This window comes from Trichomonas vaginalis, chromosome VI, assembly GCF_026262505.1.
Source record: "Trichomonas vaginalis G3 chromosome VI, whole genome shotgun sequence".
Taxonomy (NCBI): domain Eukaryota; phylum Parabasalia; order Trichomonadida; family Trichomonadidae; genus Trichomonas; species Trichomonas vaginalis.
In genome coordinates, this window is record NC_067208.1 from 18,647,796 (window position 1) to 18,674,389 (window position 26,594).

Here is a 26,594-nt window from a genome sequence, read left to right on the forward strand (position 1 = left end):
TCAAACAATTATTATGTAAATAAAAATAATTAAATATATGTATTTATTCGTATTACAACCGTAGTAAGTCGATTCTTCCTTTCTTCTACTGAGTTTTGAATTTGATTTCGAATTGTAAAGAGATTCAAAGGGAAAATACTAGCGGATAAAAACTACCTCCATGAAAGGGTCATAATGGAGTCAAGTTGTATTTTTTGATATTTTTTGCTTTTCGAGCCTAAATATAGGTAGCCAAGATAATGCCTAAAAATAAGGTTCTAAATTCTGAAGTTTACATGATCCTCTCGTGTGCACCCTTAAGAAAGAGAATAATATTAATCTAAGATGACAGATTCTGGTGGAAAAATGCTATAAAACGTCCCTCAAGTTAACATATTCAATAAATTGAGGAACAACTTATACACATTGGAATAGAGCAGTTATTATCTCATAATATTTCTGAATAATTACCTTATTCTACGAAGCTTTGAATAGTTCCATCTATATTAATCCTCAATTGGGAGTGTTTGAGAAATAATATACTGGTCTTTTTCAAGATTGGATGTTTCATGATTGTTTCAATATCTTCTTTCTCATCAAGTGTAATTGCCTATTGAATTATATTTTTCAATTTTTTAATTACGGTAGAGAGAAGGTTTTCCGCATAGTTTTGAGTCGGATATGCCCAAATAGAATTACTTACTGTCACATGTTATTATAATTATTATAATTTCTGAAATTTCCTAATCTTGTATAATTTCGATTAAATTTACACTTTCAGGTGCTTTTTGAAGAAAAACGAATAGAAATGAATAGCATAAAAATAATAAAATAATAATTTATTGTAAAAGGAATTGTTTATCTCAATTTAGTTGCATAAGATTGTAACTTACTGACATCTAAAGAATTTCATTCAATAGATAGGGATGATTATAATGACTCAATATTGCTTTTGCTGATTTTATTCCAAACTCATTATTTTACATGTACATAGAATGTTTGTTCTGTGTCTACTTGTGTCTGTACCTTTACATTTTTAGTCATTTTTAAGATACTGATATGGATTTTTCTGATTCATGGAACATTTCCATGTATTTTTATGATCTTGTTTTATTCATGTAATTTTGTATATAGTATAGATGTAATTCTCAAGTAATAACAATAAAAAGGACTAAGTTTGGGATCATAATTTCGAATATATTTTTGATTTTGAATCTGAAGCATATAAATCATTTTCTTGGCTATTCTTATCAGCATAGAAACAAAAATCATTAATAATGTTTATTGTTTCCAGATAATTTGACTTATTTACCTTCATTTCATTTGTTTCTCTTCCTTCATTATTTGGAATCTTTTCCTTGAATGTTGGTGTTTCAGTCCTAACAGGTGGTTCTTTCTTATCTTCTATGAACTGTGATTGATGTTGAATTTTCTTTTCTTTTTTCTTCTCAGAAAACAACAATTTTAACTTAGTATATACTTTTTCTATGTTAGCTACATTTTCGTTAAGTAAATGGGAACCAGATTCCATGAAAGCATCAAAGTATTTCAAAACTAAATCATTTTTAAGCAAAGAAGCTTTGTAACTTATGGCAGAACTTAATCCATATCCAAGAGGATCTGTAGTTGAGTAATAAATAACGCCAAAAACGAAATATTTTTGTAATAATGCGGATAATTTTTCATAATAAGGAGATGATTGAGTAATTCTTGGGTATTTCTGTAGCAAGTTGTTAAAAATATTGAATATTCTAGCGGCTATTGGTTTATAATCTTCTTTGTTTTTAACTTTGTAGTCATATGTGATAAATAAGAAGAAAGTTGAAGATTGTGATTGAATTTGTTGAAACCAATCAAATCTTGATACACTTTCATTATGAATTAGCATTTCAATCAAATCGAATTGCTGTGTTAAACAATAATTATTTTTAAGTTCATCGAATTTCTTTTTGTATTTCGGATCTGATACGAGGGGACCTTTGTAGCTATCACCAGACATATTTAAACTTATCAATTGAGTATAGTCTTTAGAAAAATCATTTACACTCATATTTTTTTTTTCAAAATCTGAAATAAAGGTGGACCCACGAAAATCTACCAGTCCTTTTTCCATGAAATTTTGTCTATTATAAGGATTCATATGAGGGAAACAAATGTCGATTAGCTTTGTGAAAAAGAAACTACAGTTTTTGAGATACTGAAAACACCCATTCAAAAAGTGGAAAATTTTCTCGAGATGTCAATGTAAAAGACAATATTTTGATAAATAAATCGTAAACATTATAAATAAAATATGTAGTTTCGTTTAGCATGGGATGAGGATTATAGATATATAAATGGTTTTTTCTTTTTATACCATTATGCTTTTTTCATCTTGTTAATGATATAACTTTTATTAAAAATGCATAAATTAAGTTATTTTTAGAAGCAGTTTTCCAAAAACTATCAATGGAAAAGAGAAGTGCCTTCACTTCCAAATTTTGACATCATTGTCTCATACTTTGCTGGGAAAATCTAGTCCTATAGATGACAGTATAAGTCTATTAAATGATCGCATTGCATTCTTCAGTCCAAAAATAATATTTTCAAGTCAACGTCAAAGGTTAAAATACCAAATATGACGCACGAGTAAGTGCTTCTAGATTAACGTCATTATTTCATGCAATTTGAATTTTCTATTTACTCAAAATTGGTAAAAATACGTTCCCAAAAAGATTAACTAAGCCAAGTATACTTGGAATATGATAATTATGTTTAATATCCTTAGTCAATTTCCATTAATGATTGTTTTTTGATAGAAACAGAATTTTCAAATAATGCAAATTGAAGATTTACGTTCTAACTTACATAGCATGCTAATTTGCTTTTTGTACGATCTGGATATTCATATTTTATTATATCTACCCATTTAATAAAAGTAATTTTTGCATTTTGCTGATTTAAAAGTTTTAATTCTTTTAAAAATAACTTTATATAATTTGAAGTGATAAGTCTAATTGTCTTTTGACTTATTTTTAAAATTGTATGTATCACTAATTGACTTTTTGGGAATCAAATTGTGATTGAGGAACTTTGACCAACAAAGTACGAAAGTGTACTGTTGCCAGTCTGCATGTGTCATTCTGGGAGACATTGACTGTGCTTGTCTCCCAGAATGACACATTGTTCCGCAAACACAATCTGATTGTGGAGCTTTGAATAACACCTATTTATTATAACATCAAACTTTTTTATTCTAACATAATTACTCAAATTCCATTTATTCAAATAACTACATCCTTAAAATTTTTTCTAATTCTTTCAAAGTTTTATTATGCATTAATTTATTTTATTAATCCCTATCAATAACTCTTTTCTATAATTATACCAACTCCACATACTTATAAATATGTCTCAACAACTCATATTTTTTCACTGTATATTATGATTTCATAAAATTATGACATTTTATCACAAAACGTATATTTATTCACTATTCCTCATAAATTCATATTTTATCCCTATCTAAGTGTTCAAAACCTATTTTGCCAGCATAATCTGATTCGGCGTCAAAAATTTTCTCACTGGGTTTTCGTCTATCAATCCCAGATCATTATATACGCAACCAATCAAAAATCTGATATGGGAGTCCAAGGCTAACTTTTTGTTGTCTACCTAATAAAAGAGGAAGCAGCATTAGTGAGAATAATCGCAAATATTCAATTTAAATTATCTTTTTATTCTTAATTTAAAGTGACAAAAAGAATAAAAAACCTATTCTAAGGCATGTTGTTATGTAAATGAGACTAGACATCATATTTTATGTTATGAAAAAAAAATATTTAGAATTTTAGAACAAAATAAATAGAAAAAATAGCATAACTTATGGATGTGCGTATATTAAATTTAATAAATTAAGAGAAATTATTTTTGGCGCCAAAATTATTCGTTAACTCTCAAATTTTTCTGAGTCAATAAGCCGCTAAAAAAGTGTCATTTCTTTATAGGAAAGGAAACCTATTTGACGAACAATCCGGACACTAGTGCCTCAGCGAATTTCCCCAAACCCACCAATCCCCTCCCTGCTGTTGTGCACCATCGATGGAAAGTAAGTCATCAATAGTCTCTTTTCCTGATTTCAAGCTAACGTTAGATCATTCATGAAAGAAATCATTGCCTTTCATCAGAGACTTTCGTTATAACTGCGCTGCTCTCAAGTTCATCTTGAGAAATTTACGTAATAACTGAATTCCCAAAGTTCTTTAGACGAAAGTAAGTCTGACTTGAAATGGAAGTCTGACTTGAAATGTAAGTCTGACTTGAAATGGAAGTCTGACTTGAAATGTAAGTCTGACTTGAAATGTAAGTCTGACTTGAAATGTAAGTCTGACTTGAAATGTAAGTCTGACTTGAAATGGAAGTCTGACTTGAAATGTAAGTCTGACTTGAAATGTAAGTCTGACTTGAAATGTAAGTCTGACTTGAAATGGAAGTCTGACTTGAAATGGAAGTCTGACTTGAAATGTAAGTCTGACTTGAAATGGAAGTCTCGGACGAAAGTAAGTCTGACTTGAAATGTAAGTCTGACTTGAAATGTAAGTCTCGGACGAAAGTAAGTCTGACTTGAAATGGAAGTCTGACTTGAAATGTAAGTCTGACTTGAAATGGAAGTCTGACTTGAAATGTAAGTCTCGGACGAAAGTAAGTCTGACTTGAAATGGAAGTCTGACTTGAAATGTAAGTCTGACTTGAAATGGAAGTCTGACTTGAAATGGAAGTCTGACTTGAAATGGAAGTCTCGGACGAAAGTAAGTCTGACTTGAAATGGAAGTCTGACTTGAAATGGAAGTTTCGGACGAATGTAAGTCTGACTTGAAATGTAAGTCTGACTTGAAATGTAAGTCTCGGACGAAAGTAAGTCTGACTTGAAATGGAAGTCTGACTTGAAATGTAAGTCTGACTTGAAATGGAAGTCTGACTTGAAATGGAAGTCTGACTTGAAATGTAAGTCTCGGACGAAAGTAAGTCTGACTTGAAATGTAAGTCTGACTTGAAATGGAAGTCTGACTTGAAATGGAAGTCTCGGACGAATGTAAGTCTGACTTGAAATGTAAGTCTCGGACGAATGTAAGTCTGACTTGAAATGTAAGTCTCGGACGAAAGTAAGTCTGACTTGAAATGGAAGTCTGACTTGAAATGTAAGTCTGACTTGAAATGGAAGTCTGACTTGAAATGGAAGTCTGACTTGAAATGGAAGTCTCGGACGAAAGTAAGTCTGACTTGAAATGGAAGTCTGACTTGAAATGGAAGTTTCGGACGAATGTAAGTCTGACTTGAAATGTAAGTCTGACTTGAAATGTAAGTCTCGGACGAAAGTAAGTCTGACTTGAAATGGAAGTCTGACTTGAAATGTAAGTCTGACTTGAAATGGAAGTCTGACTTGAAATGGAAGTCTGACTTGAAATGGAAGTCTGACTTGAAATGGAAGTCTGACTTGAAATGGAAGTCTGACTTGAAATGGAAGTCTCGGACGAAAGTAAGTCTGACTTGAAATGGAAGTCTGACTTGAAATGTAAGTTTCGGACGAATGTAAGTCTGACTTGAAATGTAAGTCTCGGACGAAAGTAAGTCTGACTTGAAATGGAAGTCTGACTTGAAATGTAAGTCTGACTTGAAATGGAAGTCTGACTTGAAATGTAAGTTTCGGACGAATGTAAGTCTGACTTGAAATGTAAGTCTCGGACGAAAGTAAGTCTGACTTGAAATGGAAGTCTGACTTGAAATGTAAGTCTGACTTGAAATGGAAGTCTGACTTGAAATGTAAGTCTGACTTGAAATGTAAGTCTGACTTGAAATGGAAGTCTGACTTGAAATGTAAGTCTGACTTGAAATGGAAGTCTGACTTGAAATGGAAGTCTGATTCTAAATGTAAGTTCTAGACTAAATAAGTCTGATTCTAAATATAAGTCTGATATTAAGATAAGTTTGTAACTAAAATTAAGTCTTATTCCAAAAGCAAATTTAATTGTATAGGGTGTCCAAAGGTGTGTTTAGCACAAACCTGAATACTGCGAATAGAAATAAACAAGTTACATATATATAAAGTTTATTTAAATATAATCACCATTGGATTCAATCACGCGTTCGCAGCGATCGATCCAGGCTTGAAAGACACGCTTTAAATCATCATGAGAAAATTGCTCAAATTGCTCTCTTACAAAATTTTCAAGATCATCTGGACTCGCGAATTCGCGTCCTTCAGCTCTCTTTTTTAGCGTGCCGAATAAATAAAAGTCAGAGGGTGCAATATCAGGTGAATAAATTGGGTTTGGAACAACTTTGACATTGTTTTCCACCAAGTAATTCATTACCTTATGACTTTTGTGAACTCTTGAATTATCAAAATGAATTGCAAACTTTTGTTTTTGTTGTTTGGATTTCTCAAACTCATCAGAATTGATAATTTGAGTAAGAACATTGTCAATTAGATACTGAGCATTCATCGTATTAGGTTTTTGAAGAATATCAATTGCGATGATACCATTCACGCCCCAAAAAACCGACAACATCATCATTGGTGTGTCAATTTTTTTCTTCGGGAATGTTTGCGGATTTTCATCCTTCGGGATCCACATGATTTTGGCTTCTGTTGCATATTGAAACCAAGACTCGTCCCCTGTTACTAAAAAGCGAAACTTCTTGGATTGATACGCACCCAATATAGAGAGGAGCTCTTTCGAAGATTGGACTCTAGATTTTTTTTGAACTGAATTAAGGTTGTGCGGAACCCAACGTGTATACGCTAATTTGTAGTTCAAATAATTGTGCAGATAATAACTGACTGTTGTACGTGGTATCTTTGTCATCTCCTCTATCCTTCTGAGTGATGCTCTTGGGTCTTCATCTAGCGCTTGAAGAATTGCTTTGATTTTTCTTTGATCCGGCGATTTTTTGTCAATTTTTATGATGGGCGCCTTTTTGTTCATGAAGTGATACATCCTAACATGATACGTTACAGTGGAATAGCTAGGAGCATCCATACCGAAGCATTTTACCAATGTCTCGTAGATTTTTTACAGTCTTTGCATTTTTTTGCAAGAGCGAGGATGTTTTCTTTATGATTCATTAAAAAAATGAAAAAAATCCCGCCAAAATTTCCCGCGAAACCGCCTCTTGTCTCAAAATTCATTTTATATCCCGGCATGGCGCCAAAATACAACTTACTCATCATATACATATATTCATATTTTTTATTATATATTTATAATCAGCATATATCTCCTTTAATAGTCTCATATAGAGCGCTGTGCTAAACGCACATTTGGACACCCTATATAATAAGTCTGGATCTAGAGTAAGCCTTAGTCTACAGCTATTCTGTGTCAAAAATAAGTCACGAACCATAGTAAGTTTCGGACTAGAGTATGTCTGTAATTCGAATCATTCATATTCTTCAATTATCCCGCCAAAAAAATTATCGTCTTTTTATCATACCATAGTTTTTATCAATCTCGTTCTACTAAAAAACCTTTATATTGGTGATTTCTTTGTTAAACCCGTATTTTTTCATGTGAATCTTAGGGGCGGCGACAAATTTGCCCAGCCAGTAAAGTATTCAATTGTTTTTTTTTTGCATTTTTTTTAAAGCTTCTTAACTTAAATCATGGAATGTCTCAAAGACAAAAGTAGCATACAGCATGTAAAGCTAAAGAAAGATAATCATAATTAATACCTTAATTTTTAATATTACGCATTTTTAGGTGCAAAATTTAAAAACATTCTAATACAATAGAGCAGTTTCCAAAAGTAGCATACAGCATGTAAAGCTAAAGAAAGATAATCATAATTAATACCTTTAAAGTTTAAAATCTTGATTTTTTTTAAAATCAAATATTTATAACTTTAATACATACAGCTTAAACCTTATACTTGTTTTCTCTTGTGAGAAAGCAATCTTACAAAGCTAACAATCCTAAAAAATAAAGAATTAAAATTTAATAATTTAATCTAACAAAATTTCTCTCTTTATCCTTTTGCACTCTTTATATGCAACTCAAATCCATCATATAATATTCCTATAATACTCTTGCCTCAAACAATGACGAACAAACTGCTATTCTCATTTAATTACAGATCAAATCTATTCAAATTTCTGAATTTTTAATTTTCATTTCAATTTCAAATGGAATTAGAAGAAGAAACTATCTTTACTGTTATGGATCTTTGTAAATTTGGAGTTAAACAAGAAATACAAGCACAGTATGGATATGGTGAACGTGTCAGGAAAGAAAGATCTCAGATTTCATTCCACTGCAAATATCCAAAATGTCCTGCACATTTTAATGTTGCAATCTTGGATCAAAATAAATACAAACTAATCAGAATAGTTGAAGAACATGATCATTCCGCCCCAAATGACAAAAGTCAATATTCGTCTGTCTTTTATCGCAAATATTTAGAACATTACTTCCAAACAGATGACAATCAAAGAGCAATAGCACAGCTAAATGCATTCAAAGATCTTGAAATTCCTCTTACAGGTCCGTCCATTCCAGAGATGTACGCTCAAAAACCACGTGCAATCAAACGATTTGCAGAGAGAATACATGCTCTTCAAACTAGATATTCTCCTGACGATGTTGTGTCATTGCAAATCTTTGTTCAGACAGTACAAGAAGAATCTCCAGATGATCTCATTGCATTTGAAGTCTCAGACAATAATATGTGTTTCTATTACGCGCCTTTTGAAGGCAAAGCTTATGCGCATAGTATCAAGACATTTCATATAGACAGCACCTATAAATTGTTGCGATCAAACATTCCATTGTATGCATTTACTGGCAAAATCAAAGATTTTCACATTTTCCCTTTTTTATATTTCTTTTGTCAACCAGACACTTATCAAAACATTCAAGTTTGCGTGTGCGCCTATCTCAGATGGGTAACAATTGAGCCAGAATACATTAGCATGGACTGTGCTCCACAGATAGCTCAAGCAATAGAAGAAAGCATTCCACAAGCTCAAATACTTTGGTGCGGAGTACATGTTCTTCGTGCAATTCTTCGCAAATCAAATAAGTTTTCTTCTCAAGAAAAATTTGAACAATTCTATAATTTGATGAAGGATTTAGTCTTCAAATTAGATGCAGAACATGAGGAAGAAGCAAATGCTGCCTATGATCAAGTTCTGGAGTTGCTCGACACAGATCCAACAGCATCTCAATACTTTAACAGACAATGGCGTTACAACATATCAAGATGGATTGCTCGTGACAGGCGTGAAGGCGACGCAACTAACAATATTGCCGAAGCTCATTTTAGAACACTCAAACATGACTATTTTCCTGATCGAAAAAATCTCAGAATTGATGATGTTATTATAGAAATTTATACAAAAGTGATACCATCTTTCGTTATCAAACTCAAAATTGATCAAAATCCAGCAGATGACCGTTCATTAGGATCATGGAAAAAGCAACTAACACATAAATTGATGTAAAAAGACAAAGAAAAATCGAGAGTATTTCAATGCTCAATAGATTGCTCAATGCTGTTAGTGATGACTCAATAGATCCCACTAAAATATATCCTACATTGAAAGTATTATTACAAAGAACTCATTTTATTTAATTTTGATTTTAATTTTAGATTAAATTATTAAATTTTAATTCTTTATTTTTTAGGATTGTTAGCTTTGTAAGATTGCTTTCTCACAAGAGAAAACAAGTATAAGGTTTAAGCTGTATGTATTAAAGTTATAAATATTTGATTTTAAAAAAAATCAAGATTTTAAACTTTAAAGGTATTAATTATGATTATCTTTCTTTAGCTTTACATGCTGTATGCTACTTTTGGAAACTGCTCTATTGTATTAGAATGTTTTTAAATTTTGCACCTAAAAATGCGTAATATTAAAAATTAAGGTATTAATTATGATTATCTTTCTTTAGCTTTACATGCTATATGCTACTTTTGTCTTTGAGACATTCCATGATTTAAGTTAAGAAGCTTTAAAAAAAAGCAAAAAAAATGTAATAAAATAAAAAAATTTTTAGTATCGATAATCTGAAATATGTTGTTTACTTAAACCGCGAGCGAAGCGAGTGGCTTAGTTTCGTAGTTTCGTATAATCTTTTTTTCGAATCTGTTCTTTTCGTCAGCCGCGAGCGAAGCGAGTGGCTTTTTATTTTTAAAAATTTTTTTCTTTCTTACTTTTTTCCCTTACTTACAAATTTGATAGTAACTTACCAAATCTCTCTATCATATAATAATAAATTAATACATTTTTTGTTTCAAATCTGATGCTTTACATTTCTGACATGTAAACATGTCACTTTTCACTTCACCTCACTGGGCAAGTTTGTGCCCCCCTCTGAATCTTATTGTATAAACTCTAAAAGTTCAATTTCCGGTCGAAAAAAACTTGAAAACAATTTGTATTCGACGAGTTAAAGAGCTCTATTTATTCTAAATTTTCCAAAAAAAATTAGATTTCGTTTTTTCGCTTCAAAAAATGTTGTTTTAAGTTTTAAAATTTGTAATTCAAAATTTTTTTGGAAAGATTTACGATTTTTTAATACTGCGAATGAGTTTTATTTTACATACTCTATTGATAAATCATATTTTTGTCGAGATATAACTTTTTTTAAAAAAAATTATATGCAAAGAGTGTTATAGAATTCTAGAAGGTATAGTGCATAATTTGAAGTATACTATCAAATAAAGAAATTTTACAGTTTTTTAGTTTTATTTAGATGTACGTTATTTTAGATGGCTTCGTCGAAAACAAAGCATGTCTGTTAAGTTTATTCTTAACATGGTAAATAAAATGGCAACGAAGCCCAGTGTACTGCGTCTTATGCCGTAGTTTTTGTTATCTTCATACTCAAATACAACAAATACAAATAGATTTATTACGAAAAAACGTATAAAACAAATGATATATTTATTTCTAGACAAGTTGACGAACATGTAGCGCAACTGTATCGCTTTAGAGAACAGTTCTTCCAACACCTACTCATTCAGTGAAAGACTGATTCACATTGTTGCTGGTAAGTCTGATTGCTTCAGATAGAGAGCATGAATTGCTTCTTTATCATCTAATCCCCATCCCCCTTGTTCCCGATTGGATGACATGGACAATTCATCTTTCTCTAACGAAACAAAATGACACTTTTTGGCGGCTTATTGACTCAGAAAAATTTGAGAGTTAACGAATAATTTTGGCGCCAAAAATAATTTCTCTTAATTTATTAAATTTAATATACGCACATCCATAAGTTATGCTATTTTTTCTATTTATTTTGTTCTAAAATTCTAAATATTTTTTTTTCATAACATAAAATATGATGTCTAGTCTCATTTACATAACAACATGCCTTAGAATAGGTTTTTTATTCTTTTTGTCACTTTAAATTAAGAATAAAAAGATAATTTAAATTGAATATTTGCGATTATTCTCACTAATGCTGCTTCCTCTTTTATTAGGTAGACAACAAAAAGTTAGCCTTGGACTCCCATATCAGATTTTTGATTGGTTGCGTATATAATGATCTGGGATTGATAGACGAAAACCCAGTGAGAAAATTTTTGACGCCTTATGATTCTTTAGGCTCAAAAATTTGATTTCTGACGTTAGAACATGCAAATATTAATCAGATAGACTTATAAATACATTTTAACTACTTTGATTTTTTCGTAAAAAAATCTCATTTCCCCTTATCAAACATCATGCACATTTTTCCTAAATGTTAGTCACCGTTACGGTTTTTTCTTTGGGGGCGAGCTTGCGAGCCCCCAAAAAAAGAAAAAACCGTAACGGTGAGCTCACATTTCGGCATAGTTTAAGTCTAGGTTTTGCATTTTAAAATGTTTGTTACCTTATCTTCTTTCAAAAAGTGGCAAAAATTTGTTTGAAATTTGAAAAAGATATTTTTATTTGCATAAATGACATTCAACTAAGCTGTAGCATGATTCTTTTGCATGCTCTAGTTTTTTTCTCAGTTCAATCTCCTTCCATACTCTTGCTTTTACCAGTAAGATCGCACCAAAATTCTCAAAAATTAAGATCTCCAAATTTTATGTCCAACTCCAATTATCAAACGCCCTCATTAACGCCACTCATAGCCATCTTTCATGCATGAGAAATCGTTATTAGAAGATTTTTTACGGCTAATTATCTGATTCAATTCAGATCAATACTCAAAGCCCCATTATTTATTTATAAATCCTTGTTTGTCGCCTATGCGAATAAAAATTCTTTTTATATTTTAAACAATTTTTTCACTTTGGAAGGAGAAAGGTGACTAACATTTTAAAAATGCAAAAACCGACTAAACTATTTATAAATTTCATTTTTCTTTTTTGTTTATTATATTGCGTTTTTGGCATGAATTAAGCACATTTTCAATTTAAATTTCAAATTTTGATTTTTGAATTGTTTATTTATATTTCCGTAATAGCTTAAATTTTGTAAACAATTTGTGAGAAATTACGGATACAATAAAAAACAGGCATTCATTTTAGTACGATTTTTTTCGTGCTTCTTCGTGATCACTTAATACGCAAATTGAGATGAAATCAATATTCTTACGAAAATAAATGATATTTATTACCTTCAAATCAATACTTTTAACAGGATAAAATTGCAGATTGTCAGTATTATTAACCTGATTAAAGAATTTTGACCGACAAGAGTTTTATATGTACTCTGATCGTAATCTATGTTGCCTTTCGGGAAATATTGTCAGTGCAAGTTTTACATTGAGCTTACTTGGCATAATTGTGCGTTTGACATCGGATCAGAGAAGTAAGAAGTTTCTTATGACCACCGAAATAATAGATTTCGGAAGGTGTATTATAAAATGAGATTTAGTGAAAGAAATGGTAAAATTTATTTCAAGAATAAGTAATTATGAATTTTGGTTCATTTATTTAAGTATAAGGTTAGATATATGGTTGTTATTAAAAGATTTGTAGTGTATAATTAACTATTTTCGGTAAAAGTTCCGCATTCAAGTTATGATTGCGGAACAGTTTGCTATTCTGGTATGCTTTCAAATGGTTCTTATTTCACTCACAATCTCCTCTTTAAATACATAATTCCACTTATCATTTTCTTTATATTCACCATTTTTTTAACTATTTCATAATTTTAAAAGATTTTGTCTCAGTTCGTACATGTGCATTGTGTTGACGAATGCAATTTATATTTTCTTTTATTTTTTTCTTTTGATAACATTTTTTCTTAATTCTCGATTATTTCATAAATATTTCATTGTTCTGCCTTTCAGATACATTCAGGCAATTCTATCTAATGGAATAACATTGATTTTCTTACATTTTGGCTTTGATCTTACTCATTCTTAATTTCATTATTAAATTTCTTAAAATTGGCTGTTTAAACGATATAATTCATCTATTATATTCATAGTTATGTGAGATTTAGGAAAATATCAGTATTTCAACAATGAGCTGTATATAGTAGTAGTATATGACGGGTTGTGTGACTTTTTTTGTAAACGTAAGAATTCATACAATATTGAACGATTTTGTATCATTATTTTTAACATTATTTTTAAAATAATTTATTTTTTTATTCTTACATAAATGACCCAACAAGTAAAACCAGATAAAATAGATTATCGAATTTTAGAGGATGGTGTTCCTGTTTATATTCAAAGATTTAAAGGGAAGCAATATTATAGAATTGTTAATCCTGAATATCTTAAACATCAATTTAAAAAGGAAGACTGTGAATTATTAAACGTTAATGAATATGAAAATGCTAAATCAAAACTGAGATATAAATATATTGGAAGTGATGAAAGGTGTAAAGATAAAGATAAAGTTTATTCAGTTTCATATAATGAATGGAAAACCAATAAGATAAGAAAACATTTAGGAGATTATGGGAAATGTTCTGAATTCTTCAAATCTAGTATGTATGAGAGAGTAAAAGAAATTAGAAATAATTATTTTCATGAATAAAAGATTCACTACCATAATGAAATACATAATTGAATGATTTTTGAACATACTTCCGAATAGCAGATTTTAAAAATTTATGAATAATTTATAAAAAGTTTTTATTCCTACAATTCCTATATTACCATTAATAAAAAGAATATATTTTTGCATAGATTCCAAATATGGTGTCAATTTTTTATTTAATATAAAATGTATGGAAAAAGAATAATATCTGATTTTGAACATTATTTGATTGATTTACTAATTGATCCACAAAGCTGTTGTAAAATTAATTTTGAATTTAAAATTAAAGGAACCGTAAATTTTGTATTTATTTATCACTTAAAAGAATATGACCGATATCATAATTTGATATATGAAACTAATATAATATTTGAAGATAACAAACTTACAAGCTTCGAACATGAAAATGATATAATATTCGAAGATGAAAAAAAGAAAGAGATTGAAAAGCAATTCAATGAATGCCTTTTAAATACATATGCGCACATTATAAGACATAAAATGAAATTAATTCCTTATTAATCAAAAATATTTTTTCATCTTTTATTTTATAATAAATGAGTATAACAACTAATTCATTGAAATCTTTAAAGTTCACTAATTCAGAATTAGAAAATATTTTAGAAAATTTTGGAGACGGTTCTTATCCAACATATATGCAGAATGTGAAAGAGTTTTCCGGATTGTTGAATGAATTTAAATATAACGGACCAATTACTAAAAAGGCTATAATGAGATATTTATATCCCAAAAAAGTTGAAAAACAGGAGAATATTCCTCTTTATGGTCCAGAGGACCTGGGCTCAGAGAGTCTTGAAACACCTCCTGAATATTTTGAAGAAAAAATTAAACAAGATGAATATTATAACGATGAGATTGAGAAATTGGAACAATTAAGAAATGAAATAGATGAAAAAATTAAGGAATTAAGAAATGCTGAGAATGAAGTAGAGGTTTAATGAATATCCCAGCTTCAGAATCAGAAGTTCAAAAATCACATGAGGAAAGATATAAAAATTACTTTTTGGAATCTACTAAAAATTTATTAGATGGTGATATTGACGAAACACTTTCAGAAGAAGGCACAAAATTTATTCATAAACATAAGTTACAATTTATTGACGATGGAGATTATCCATGTATATTACTTTCACCTCCTCTTGATTCTGAAAAATTCAAAAAAGCACTGAAAAATGTAACATATGCAACAAATACGATTAAGAAAGAAGACCATGATATTTACACAAATTATTATTTAAATAAATGTACAGGTGTTGATAAAGTTTTTGATTTGTTAGATAAAATATCAAAAGAAACAATTGGTACATATAAAATTTTATGCGATTGTGGTTTCATTGTTGAAGATACCGTTGATGTTTCATATGAAAGAACAGCTCCGAAGGAGGACGAAGTTGAAAGGTCTATACCATTCGTTATTAAGAACATAAAAGATATGAAAACTTATAAACATTATATTTATTCATTTATTTCAGAAAAAATGGAAGCAACACATAAATCATCTCGTCATCATTTCATAGCTATTCACACATTCCTTTTCAAAGTTGTGAAATTAAATAAGACAGGAATTAGATTTAATGTATCAGGTTACGCATTCTTGAGTAAATTAAAATGTATTCGTCACGTTGCAGATGATAAAAATTTGTGTGTTCTTAATTCATTTTATGGACTTTAGCCCTGGGCACTTTGTGCCTTGGACTTTAAAAAATAAACTTTATTTTTATTTATTTTTTAATTTTTTATTCTTACATAAATGAACAAAAACGGAACAGCTAAAATGAATGATAATCAAATTAGAGCAGAAGGTAGAAGGTTATTTAAACGCTTCTATAACATTCCTGATGGTGCTAATCCTAAAACTCGTAGAAGTTATTTAAATGAAGCAATAGATGCATATGAAGGGTTTGACATTTCATCAGAAAGTGAGAGATTAGCGAGAATGTTAAATGTTAATATTGATTTCTATTATTGTGACCCTCAACCAGAAGACGTAGACATTAACAAGGTAGACTTTCCATTAGTGGAATCAATAATGATAGATCCAGAATTTGAAACAGTAAATATTTTATTAACACAGAGTCCATGTGGAAAACTTCACGCTGACAGAATAACAGACGTTGAAGCACTCACAGGATATAAAGTTTGCCCCTTTTGCAAAGAAGAAGTATATTCTATCCGTGATGATCCAGAAAGGAAAAACCAAAGAAGATTTTTAAAACATTGTGAGAAATGTAAAGAAAATAATGGAAGATTAATTCAAGACGTTCAATTGCAAAACACACAACAACCATATGCACCACATATCACGAAACAGAAGATATATCAATGGCTATTAGCACATAATTTGCAGGAATATTATAAACCAACAAGATATTATATTACTTTTGACTTCGAAACATTAGAGACTAAAGAAGAACTTCTACTTTCTGAATGTGCAACTTTGAACGCTTACTTAAAACCATTTATGGTATCATCAACGGTTAAATTAAACGATAAAACATATACAAGGAATTTTTGCTTAACTTCGAGTGATTCGTTCATCTCTGATTGGATTGAATTTTTATTTTCAACCTGTTCATTAGTTGCTAAATCAAATATTGAACAATATGAAGAATTAATGAAGTCCCATACATTAAATGAGAAACAGAAGGAAGCATTTAAAGAACTTCTAGATGAGGAATTCAATAAAGTGAATATCATAGGTTTTAATTCGGGAAAGTTTGATTTAAATTTAATTCTTCGTGATTTAAACACTGCAAAATGGAAAATAAAATCAATGCTGGGTTCATCTTCACAATTTAAGCAAATCATTGTAAAGAAAACAAACGTTCCATATGAATTGAGATTTATTGACATCAGAAATTATATAGCGGGTGGGACATTAGACCAATTCACTCAAGATTTCGGAAACAATAAAACACGTGTTAAATCCTTTTTCCCTTATCAATTCATCACGTGGGAAAATTACGAAGAAGAATTATATAAAGTGGAACCATTCACGAAAGATTCATTTTATTCAGCATTAACTCAAGAAACTATATCAGATAGTGATTATCAAATATATCTCAATGATGCTAAAAACTTTAAGAATAGATTAGAATATTTTATTCATTATTGCAATAAAGACGTTGAAATTATGATTGACCCAATTGATAAAATTATTGAAGAAACATTTGTTTATAAAATTGACATGCTCCATAATCTTTCATTATCATCTAATGCATCAATGATTCGTTACGCGTTAGCATATAAGAACTTCAATCCTAACGAAACATATCCAGAAGAAGAAAATGTGGAATCAAGTTTTGAATTAACGAAAAAGTATTGGAAATATAAAATTGAATCATATAAGAAACAAGATGAAAAGGTGAAAAGAGATACCAAAAATAATGTTTCAATGGATGACTATCAATATTTTCACGATTTAATCCTTTCATCTAAATGTAAAATGTGTGGTAAAGCGTTTACATATGCAAATAAACCAACATTGGATAGAATCGATAATGAAAAACCACATACTAAAGAAAATTGTCAGTTAATGTGTTGTTATTGCAATGTCGTAAAATCAAATAAAGATGAAGATTCAACGTTTAAGAATCAATTTAAGAAATTATGCATTAAAAAATAATTTACCAATGACTTTAGATTCAGTGGAAGCGTATCACATCCTCCGTAATGGAATTACTGGTGGTTTATCAAATGTTCAACATCGTGTTAATCTTAAAGGATCACCACATTATTAATAAACTTTCATATAATCCAGAAACTAAAACAGTATCAAATGAGGACACTTCCAACATCATGACTCATTTCGTTGGTGTTGATTTCAATTCATTATATCCTTCATCATTTTCATCAAATCCTCATGATTTCATTCAATACACCGATCATAAATGTATATGCCGGGAAGATTAGAAGATGTTTTATTTGTGATACAGCAACAAAGAAAGCAAAAGCTGGAATTATTAGAAGAAAAATACTTTATTCGTGGCTGAAGTAAAGGGTCACATTGATGAAAAATACATTAATGATTACATAAACTTTTTACCGATAATAAGAAACTTAGATATTATCACAGATGAAAAAACAATTGGTGTTTTATGTATAATTACATGAAATCAAACAATCTACACGTTGACCAGAAACAGAGAAAATTAACTCAGTTAGCATCAACACACAACCAATATCAACCATTTTCTTCTTATTATCTTTGGTATCTAATAGACAGATTTCATTTTATCATCGATGATATTCAATCAATTTTAACATTTACGAAAAACACTTGTTTTAATGAATTTGCGAACAAATTTATGAACGAAAGACAAAAGGCTGAATTAGAAGGAAATAAAGGAAAAAGTTTATTTTGCAAAATTTCACTTAATGGATCATATGGTTACGATGCAATGAATACACAAAATTACGCAAAGACTAAAATAATGAATGCACAGAAGGCACGCGTTGCATGTATGTCAAATAAGTTTAAAAACATAAGAGAAATAGGTGAGGATACATATCAAGTGATGCTCAAAGATAGATTTTATAGATGTGAAACATGTTTACAAGAGGCATTCTTCACTTTAGATAATGCTAAATACTGGTATTTGGTTTTCATTTATGATTTTATGTATAAATGCTGGATGTTAATCGTTTTCATTTCATTGAAGGTGATACTGATTCATCTTATTGGGCAATCGCTGGCGATCCAAATCTTCCTAACACTCAAGCATTTCAAGCGATTGTAACCGATAAAAAATTTTATGATAAAAACATTTTCAAATTCGCACCTTTTGATTTCTTCTGTTTTGATGAGAAATTTAAACCTAAATTAAAGAATAAAGCTGAAGAAAAAGCACATGAGAAGAAGTTATTGGGTTTAGCAATTGAGAAACAAGGTGATAACATGGTTGCTTTATGCCTAAGTGTTATACATCATTCAACGGAATGATTGGTGAAGACTCCTTCAAAACGATAGCACAAAAAATGAAAGGTGTTAGTTTACGACAAAATAAGCAATTAACACCTAAAAATTATTTGGATATAATAAATGATAAAGTCATTTTCGATGGTCAAATATTAATTTACAACTTAAAAATGGGTCAATGACTCGCTTAACAATTGGTAAGACTGCATTAACAGGAGCACACACTAAAGCTGTATGTTGTGAAAATGGATGTTGTATGCCATTTATTTAATGAAATGCCAGAAGAGACAAAGAGGCGGGCACCCTTAAACATTTTTTTTTTTTATATAAATGAATAGCGTAGATTTAAAAATTTAATTGATGATTTAGTATTTAATCAAAATTTTCTTAGTTATTATGAATTAAAATCATATCTCCAAAAATGATGAAAAATTACGGTGATGATATGGTGAATACTATCGGTATTATAAAAACGAAATTTTGAAATATCATGATAAAATAATTAAACGTTTAAGAGAGAACATTAAAGAAGGAAAATATTCAAAGGGAAAAAGTAAATCACAACTTAAACAGTTGAAAGATTTCAAAAATAAAGTATTAACAGAAGAAGATATTGATGAATTATATAAATTATATAATCCTGAGCCGCAAAAGCCAAAAGAGAAAAGTTTGGACGTTCAGCAGCTCATAAATGAAGCACAAGCTTTAATTTATGATTCATTAGTTAAAACATATTCAGCCCGACTTTTAAATGAAGATCAACTTTTGGAATTCATCCTTCAACATAAACTCGAAGCGGGAAAGTATATCAAACCTTTATATACAGCATATTTAAAACAAATGAATAGAATACATCCGGAATTAATGAAGGGGGGAATGAAATCCAAAATCAAAGCAGATAAAATTAAACCACTTGCAACACCAAAACCCCCAACGACAGTACCTCCCCCTCCAGTTAATCCTTCATCATTCACTTTATTATATCCATTTCAAACATTAAAGAAACAAAAAGATTTTAAAAAGGGTTTCAAGATATTAAATAAACCAATTGACCCGAAAATTCAACCATTAAAAGAAAAATTTAGTCGTCCATCATTTGCACCTTCACCTTATTCATACGAAATCGATCATCTGGAATATTCAAAAGGAAATATTACTTATTTATTTGCCATTAACATTAACACTAGATATTTATATTGCATTCCGGTGAAAGGGAAAACAGAACAGGAAACAAGAAGAGCTATACAATACTTACTAGATCATGAAAAGTAGATAATATCAGGGGTGATGGTGATAAAGGATTTCAGGCAGTATGACTCATTATTTCCCACAAATTAATTTTTACTTTCATCCTCTCCATATACGTTTCATAATAAAATAGTTGATGCGTAATGAGAACTCTTAGAGATGCGTTAGGGGTTAACGGTCAGATATACTGGGATGGAAATCATGACTCCATCATACAGCAGTTAGTATATTATTACAATAATACATGGCATAGAACTATTAACATGAAACCAGTGGAAATGAAAAATGATATTTCAAAAGAATGGGAATATATTAGAAAGCAAATGGAAAGGTTGAATGATGTTAAACGTGAACAAATTAATTCGGGGCTCATGAATTTTAAACAAGGGGATAAAGTTTTGATTCATCTCGATTATGGAAAAACTGATAAATCAATGACAAAAAGAAGACGAAGATTTGACACAATAGCTGAATTTGTTAGATATATTAACGGCAATGCATTAGTTGAAGTTGACAATAAATTAATAGAAATTCCGATTTATTTTATTACTCCATTATATTTAAATAATATTTAATTTTTTTATTTCGTAAGAAATGAGTAACAACAAAGCAGTCAAGAGTCCAGACGATGAATATAAAAAGAAACTAAACAGAATTAAATCAAAAATATGCTATTACAAAAAGAAGCCGCAATGTGGTGGGGTTGAAAACGATAAAGAGAGGAAAGAAATAATCGAAAAATTAGAAACTTGCCGTTCAATCCTTAAACTGAGTGAAGCAAAAATAAAAGAATTTAATAGAATAAATAAATTGATTGGAAGAGATGAATTTAATAAAGATGAATTTTTAAACTCAATCCAAATTTAATTTTTATTCCTCTTCGACAACATCTCTCTTTCCATCATTACTGCATAACCACATTTTCTCAGTTTTAGTGGTTTGTTATTTTTAACATGTTCTCGCATCATTTTTATCATTTCCTCCCTTGTTATGATTCGTGGTAAATTTTGAGCTTGTGGGGTATCCATTTATGATAAAAATAAAAATTTAAATTATGCTGTTCTAAAGTTTGTGAAAGAATTTGCGGAAATTCATGTCTTACATTTTTTGAATAAATGAGGGGTCCCTCGGTCCCTCGGTCCCTCGGTTAATTAACATCTTTTTGAAAATGATGACAACATGACATTTTGACAACAGGGGAAAAAAAGGAGGAAATTCATGTCTTACATTTTTTGAATAAATGAGGGGTCCCTCGGTCCCTCGGTCCCTCGGTTAATTAACATCTTTTTGAAAATGATGACAACATGACATTTTGACAACAGGGAAAAAAAGGAGGAAATTCATGTCTTACAAAAATAAAGTTAGTTTTAAAGTTATTTTTATTTTTTTATTCCTATATAAATGACAGCAACAAACAACAACATCGACTTTATCGTTTCTGATGAAAAAGTTATTGATTCATTAGTTGGAGAATTAGTTGTGGCAGAAACTAAAACCCTCAACGAAAGAATTGGTGAAAACAAGATTGATTTACATAACTACCTCAAACATGATGGAGGAAGAGGAAGGAAAACTGGTATGCTTTATTAGTAAATAAAATTCAAATTTAACGATTATAGATGTTGATATCAATAAATCTACAATGATGAACTTAAAGAAACAGTTAGAAAAGATATTTTATCAAAACTTTCGGATAAAGATGTTATCGTTAAAACCGCTTCAGGAGGTCTTCACATTTATTGCAACACTAATTTCTTCTATTCAACCTCGAACAGAATGATTAAATGTTATTCCTGCAATGATTATGATATCGATATCATGACTTCAATGGATGATTCAAAGCGTTCATTAGTGGTTATGGTTGATTCAAGAGTTCGCAAGAATGCAAGAACCAATCAATACATACTCATTCATTCGTGGAAGTTATGATTCAACATTAACTAGAACAGTAAACGATATATTAAATGATTTGAATATTAAGGTAAGAGTTGAACAAAAGAACGAAGAAATAAAGAATATAATGAATGAAGACAAAGATGTAAACATTGACGATAAACTTGCCCAGAGCATAGTTGATGGCATCTGTGATTTTGAAGTACATAATGATGGTGGAAACATGAATTTAGAAAAAGAAGTTACATTATTCACACTGTTTCAAGCTATTAATTCGTTACCTAATCATTTAATTAATGAAGCATACGACAACGTTTATAACTTCTGCAGTTTAACAGAAAATGCAAAAAGTAATTTTGAAAAAGCACGTGATAGATATGCACATTTAATGACTTCTCCATTTGTTTTGGTAAGATTCTAAAACTTTATCAAAAGGAATATTATGATGAATATGTTTTACCTTTATTACGTAAGCCAAAAATAACATTTGATATAAAACTTGATGACTCGTTTTTGATAACAGATATTAGACGTAAAGCTGAAAATCATCAGTATAAAAACAGTTCTGAAGTAATTGAGGATTTATCACGTGTCATTCGTTTTGTAGATTGTGGAAACAAATACTTCATTCAAAAAGACTATATATTCATGATAAAATGAATCAAATATCATTCGTTCTTCAATCAAACATGAAAGAGTCACTCAAAATGATTAAATTATTTAAAGAAGAAGGTAAAACCATAACAGCATGGGACGTACTACTAAATCAATTATCCTCATTAACCGTTATGGGTGTTTGCTTTAAATCTGATTCCCCAGATGTTTTCTCAACGTTTCAAGGTTATAAATACAACGTTCTCGAAAAGCCTGATTACTCAAAAATTGAGATGTTTATGATTTCATTAAAGAAGCCATTTGTGATAATAACGATGAAGTGTATAAATACCTACTCGGCTGGATTGCATCAATGATTCAACATCCCGGAATCAAGAATGAAACAGCAATTATTTTGAAAGGACTTCAGGGAATAGGTAAAAACAGATTTACAGACATTATTTCTGAACTTCTCGCCGGTTATTCATGTAAAAACATTACTGAAATAAGTGAGCTAACGGGTAATTTCAATTCAGTTGTTGAAAATAAAATGTTTCTTGTACTTAATGAACTCAAGAATGTAGGTGAAGATAGACTCGCAAACTTCAACGCTTTGAAATCAATTATAACGGATAATGAGATAAGAATTAATGAAAAGAATCAACCCAGAAGAACTGCTCAGAATGTTGCCAATTTTATTTTCGTAACTAATAACGTTTACCCTGTCAAAATTGAAGTTGGAGACAGAAGATATACAGTTTTAAGGGTTAATGGTAAATTTAAGGGTCAATTTGATTACTTCAAGAATTTAATGGATTCATGCACAAAGGAATTTTATGATAATTTACTAACATATTTTATCAATTACGACCTTTCATCATTTAATGTACGAATCATACCGATGACTGAAGCCAAACAAGATTTAATGGAATTATCAACAAATCCTTTAGATGAATGGATAAATACACATTATGATGAATTGTGTGCAGGTATGATGTGTAAAAATGCTCTATTCTGCAAACCATCAGACATGAAAGACAAGAATTTTCAAATGAGCATTAAGGATAAATGTGAAAAGAAACAAAGAAAAACAGACGGTAAACATACGTGGTATTATGTTTTGAAAGAAGAAATGAAAGGATTATATAAACAGGTTGAACCAAATGATAATGAGGATTCATTTACTGACGATGAAATACCTGTAAATGAAGCTTTATAAAGTATGATTGGAATTTATTTTTGCATTAATCCCACTATGTTGTCAAAATGTCATGTTGTCATCATTTTCAAAAAGATGTTAATTAACCGAGGGACCGAGGGACCGAGGGACCCCTCATTTATTCAAAAAATGTAAGACATGAATTTCCTCCTTTTTTTCCCCTGTTGTCAAAATGTCATGTTGTCATCATTTTCAAAAAGATGTTAATTAACCGAGGGACCCCTCATTTATTCAAAAAATGTAAGACATGAATTTCCTCCTTTTTTTCCCTGTTGTCAAAATGTCATGTTGTCATCATTTTCAAAAAGATGTTAATTAACCGAGGGACCGAGGGACCGAGGGACCCCTCATTTATTCAAAAAATGTAAGACATGAATTTCCTCCTTTTTTTTCCCCTGTTGTCAAAATGTCATGTTGTCATCATTTTCAAAAAGATGTTAATTAACCGAGGGACCGAGGGACCGAGGGACCCCTCATTAGTTATTTTATCATCATTTAATTAACTTCATCTTTAGTTAATAATTTGAATGGATTCACTAATGTTCCACCTTGAGTCCCAACACTTACCCTGGCTAATTGTGAAGAACCTGGGATAATTACTCCACGAAATGATTTCATTGGTAACATTAATTTAGAAATAGTTGGCTTAATTAATTTTGTCATTTATGATAAAAATAAAATTACATAATTTAAATTTTTTTCTTTCTCATTTTTTCATCCTGTTTTGGTTTCAATAACTTTTCAAGTTGTTGTCTTGTCAGTAACTTTAATTTTAACTTTGGATCAAATATTGGGTTTCCATCTTTATCTCTTCCAATAACACCATATGGTAGAATCTTCATTTATACTAAAATAAAAATTTAAATTATGCCGTTCACTCTTTTGGAGCTCCTAAAGTTTGTTTCACAAACATTGAGCATTCATTGAACTCTATACCATGCATAAACTGTCATATAGGGCGGCATGTAATCTTTACTCTGTCCCGTCGTTTGTGTATATCCTGAAACATTATGTGTATGATTACCTGAACCCTGTGTATCGTTCCAGTAACAATTAATAGCAAATTTAACGTCATCTTTAACATCATATCCTTTACCTTTTGTCATTCCTGACCAATCCCAATATCTATGCTTATGCCATCCTGCTTCGGTTGTGTTTAAATTAACGTAATGACTGTGAGCAGGTAAATTTTCACCCGTAATTGTTTTACTTCCACCGGTTTGTTTTGATGAGTTTGTACAATATAAAAAACGATCGGTTATCTGCTGCCATGTACCAAATCCAAATAATGTTGATGGATTTGTTGAATTCATTGATGTATATATTGAACCAATGGGGTAAATCATCTCAAACATTGTATTTAATTTAGTATTAACCCATTCCTTATCTGCTTTCTTCTTTAACTCAGTATTAACCCATTCCTTATCTGCTTTCTTCTTTAATCCATTATGAATATTGAATTTATTATATAATATTGAAATCGTGTAAGAAGTTAAAATTGGTCTTGTCATCAATATTAACATATTATTTTTGAAAATTGCTTTTTTAACATCTTGAAATTTTGTGATTTCAGACCAATTTTTTCCATCACTACTGATATTTACTAAATCACCACATCCAAAAGCAATGAAATACCCATCAATATAAAACAAATTTGTAAATCTATAATTTCGAGTAAATTTTGGAGTGAATGAATAAACCAATTCCCAATTTGGTGTTTTCTCTGGATCCTGTGAAAAATCTTGTGATAAATAAATATGTCTGTTATAACTTACAGGATATGAATACAACATACTACCTGAAACAAGAACACAAACATTTGAAGCATAACATAAAGCTTCAATGTCTCCATCAGCTTGAAAAATTTGTTCAAAACGACCAAATGGTATTGAATATGATCTATAAATTTTATCATTTTGTAGGATAAAACACATGTTGTTAATGTAATACCATTTACTTGTATAATCAATTTTCAAATCTGATGACATCATACTAAACATATAATAATTTATCCCATCCTCACTAATGAAAATTTGATTGACTTCATAAATTAGTACCCATTTATTATTAACACATCTAATAGGATTATTTGGATATTTAAATTTAACATCTTGATTTAAATTACATTTGAACCATTGGATACAATCGAATGAATAACAAGGGCAAAAATCATCTCCAACTATTATCATTCCCATAAATTTGCCGTTATTATATTCAACATAAAAAATTCTTGGATTAATGATTGGCTCTCGTGTATCAGGATTCAAAACGGATGGAGTAAATGATTCATAGTTTTTAAAATCATTTGTTTTAAAATAATAAAGCACTCCAGCTATATAAAATAAATACATGGTCACTCCATCGAAACATAACCATTCAATATCTTCAAATGTTTTATCTGATGATTTCATAAAATTTAAAAATGGTGGGGTAAAATAAACCTCTGATTGTTTTATTTCTTCATTAACAAATGATATATCAGCTTTCTTCATTAATTCACTATCAACGTATTCCTTATCTGCCTTCTTATTTAACTCATCGTTAACATATGTTTTATCCGCTTTAAGGTCTAAACATCCTGAAACCCACCCTGTATCGGCTTTAGTTTTTAAAATCTTTGATGTCCATTCATGATACCATTCAACCCTTTCTTTAATTTCATTATCTTTTTCATCAACATAAACCAAATTTGCTTTCTTCATTAATTCACTATCAACCTTTTCTTTAATTTCATTATCTTTTTCATCAACA

The 26,594-nt window shown here is 29.9% G+C and overlaps 3 protein-coding genes and 3 pseudogenes across 6 annotated transcripts, besides 5 other annotated features; 4 read left to right on the forward strand and 2 right to left on the reverse strand.

The window, feature by feature from the left end:
* Positions 1 to 296: part of a mobile genetic element that runs on past the window's edge.
* A 530-nt stretch (positions 297 to 826) lies between these two features.
* TVAGG3_0889040 (uncharacterized protein) lies at positions 827 to 2,130 on the reverse strand (the record flags this gene model as incomplete). The annotated part of the gene is made up of 1 exon (XM_001310890.1): positions 1,163 to 2,029. The coding sequence occupies one exon, from the start codon at positions 2,027 to 2,029 to the stop codon at positions 1,163 to 1,165; it is 867 nt and encodes a 288-aa protein (XP_001310891.1).
* Positions 2,131 to 5,988: 3,858 nt separating this feature from the next.
* Positions 5,989 to 7,291: a mobile genetic element.
* On the reverse strand, positions 6,069 to 7,195 carry TVAGG3_0889060 (annotated as a pseudogene). The gene has a single exon. A coding segment is annotated over exon 1 (1,127 nt).
* Positions 7,292 to 7,538: 247 nt separating the features above from the next.
* Positions 7,539 to 10,331: a mobile genetic element.
* TVAGG3_0889080 lies at positions 8,141 to 9,588 on the forward strand (annotated as a pseudogene). The gene has a single exon. A coding segment is annotated over exon 1 (1,448 nt).
* Positions 10,332 to 14,136: 3,805 nt separating the features above from the next.
* Positions 14,137 to 26,594: part of a mobile genetic element that runs on past the window's edge.
* Positions 14,322 to 14,493: a mobile genetic element.
* On the forward strand, positions 16,433 to 18,614 carry TVAGG3_0889110 (annotated as a pseudogene). Its single transcript has one exon. A coding segment is annotated over exon 1 (2,182 nt).
* On the forward strand, positions 20,732 to 21,004 carry TVAGG3_0889120 (uncharacterized protein; the record flags this gene model as incomplete). The annotated part of the gene is made up of 1 exon (XM_051250778.1): positions 20,732 to 21,004. The coding sequence occupies one exon, from the start codon at positions 20,732 to 20,734 to the stop codon at positions 21,002 to 21,004; it is 273 nt and encodes a 90-aa protein (XP_051086253.1).
* On the forward strand, positions 23,526 to 23,843 carry TVAGG3_0889130 (uncharacterized protein; the record flags this gene model as incomplete). The annotated part of the gene is made up of 1 exon (XM_051250779.1): positions 23,526 to 23,843. The coding sequence occupies one exon, from the start codon at positions 23,526 to 23,528 to the stop codon at positions 23,841 to 23,843; it is 318 nt and encodes a 105-aa protein (XP_051086254.1).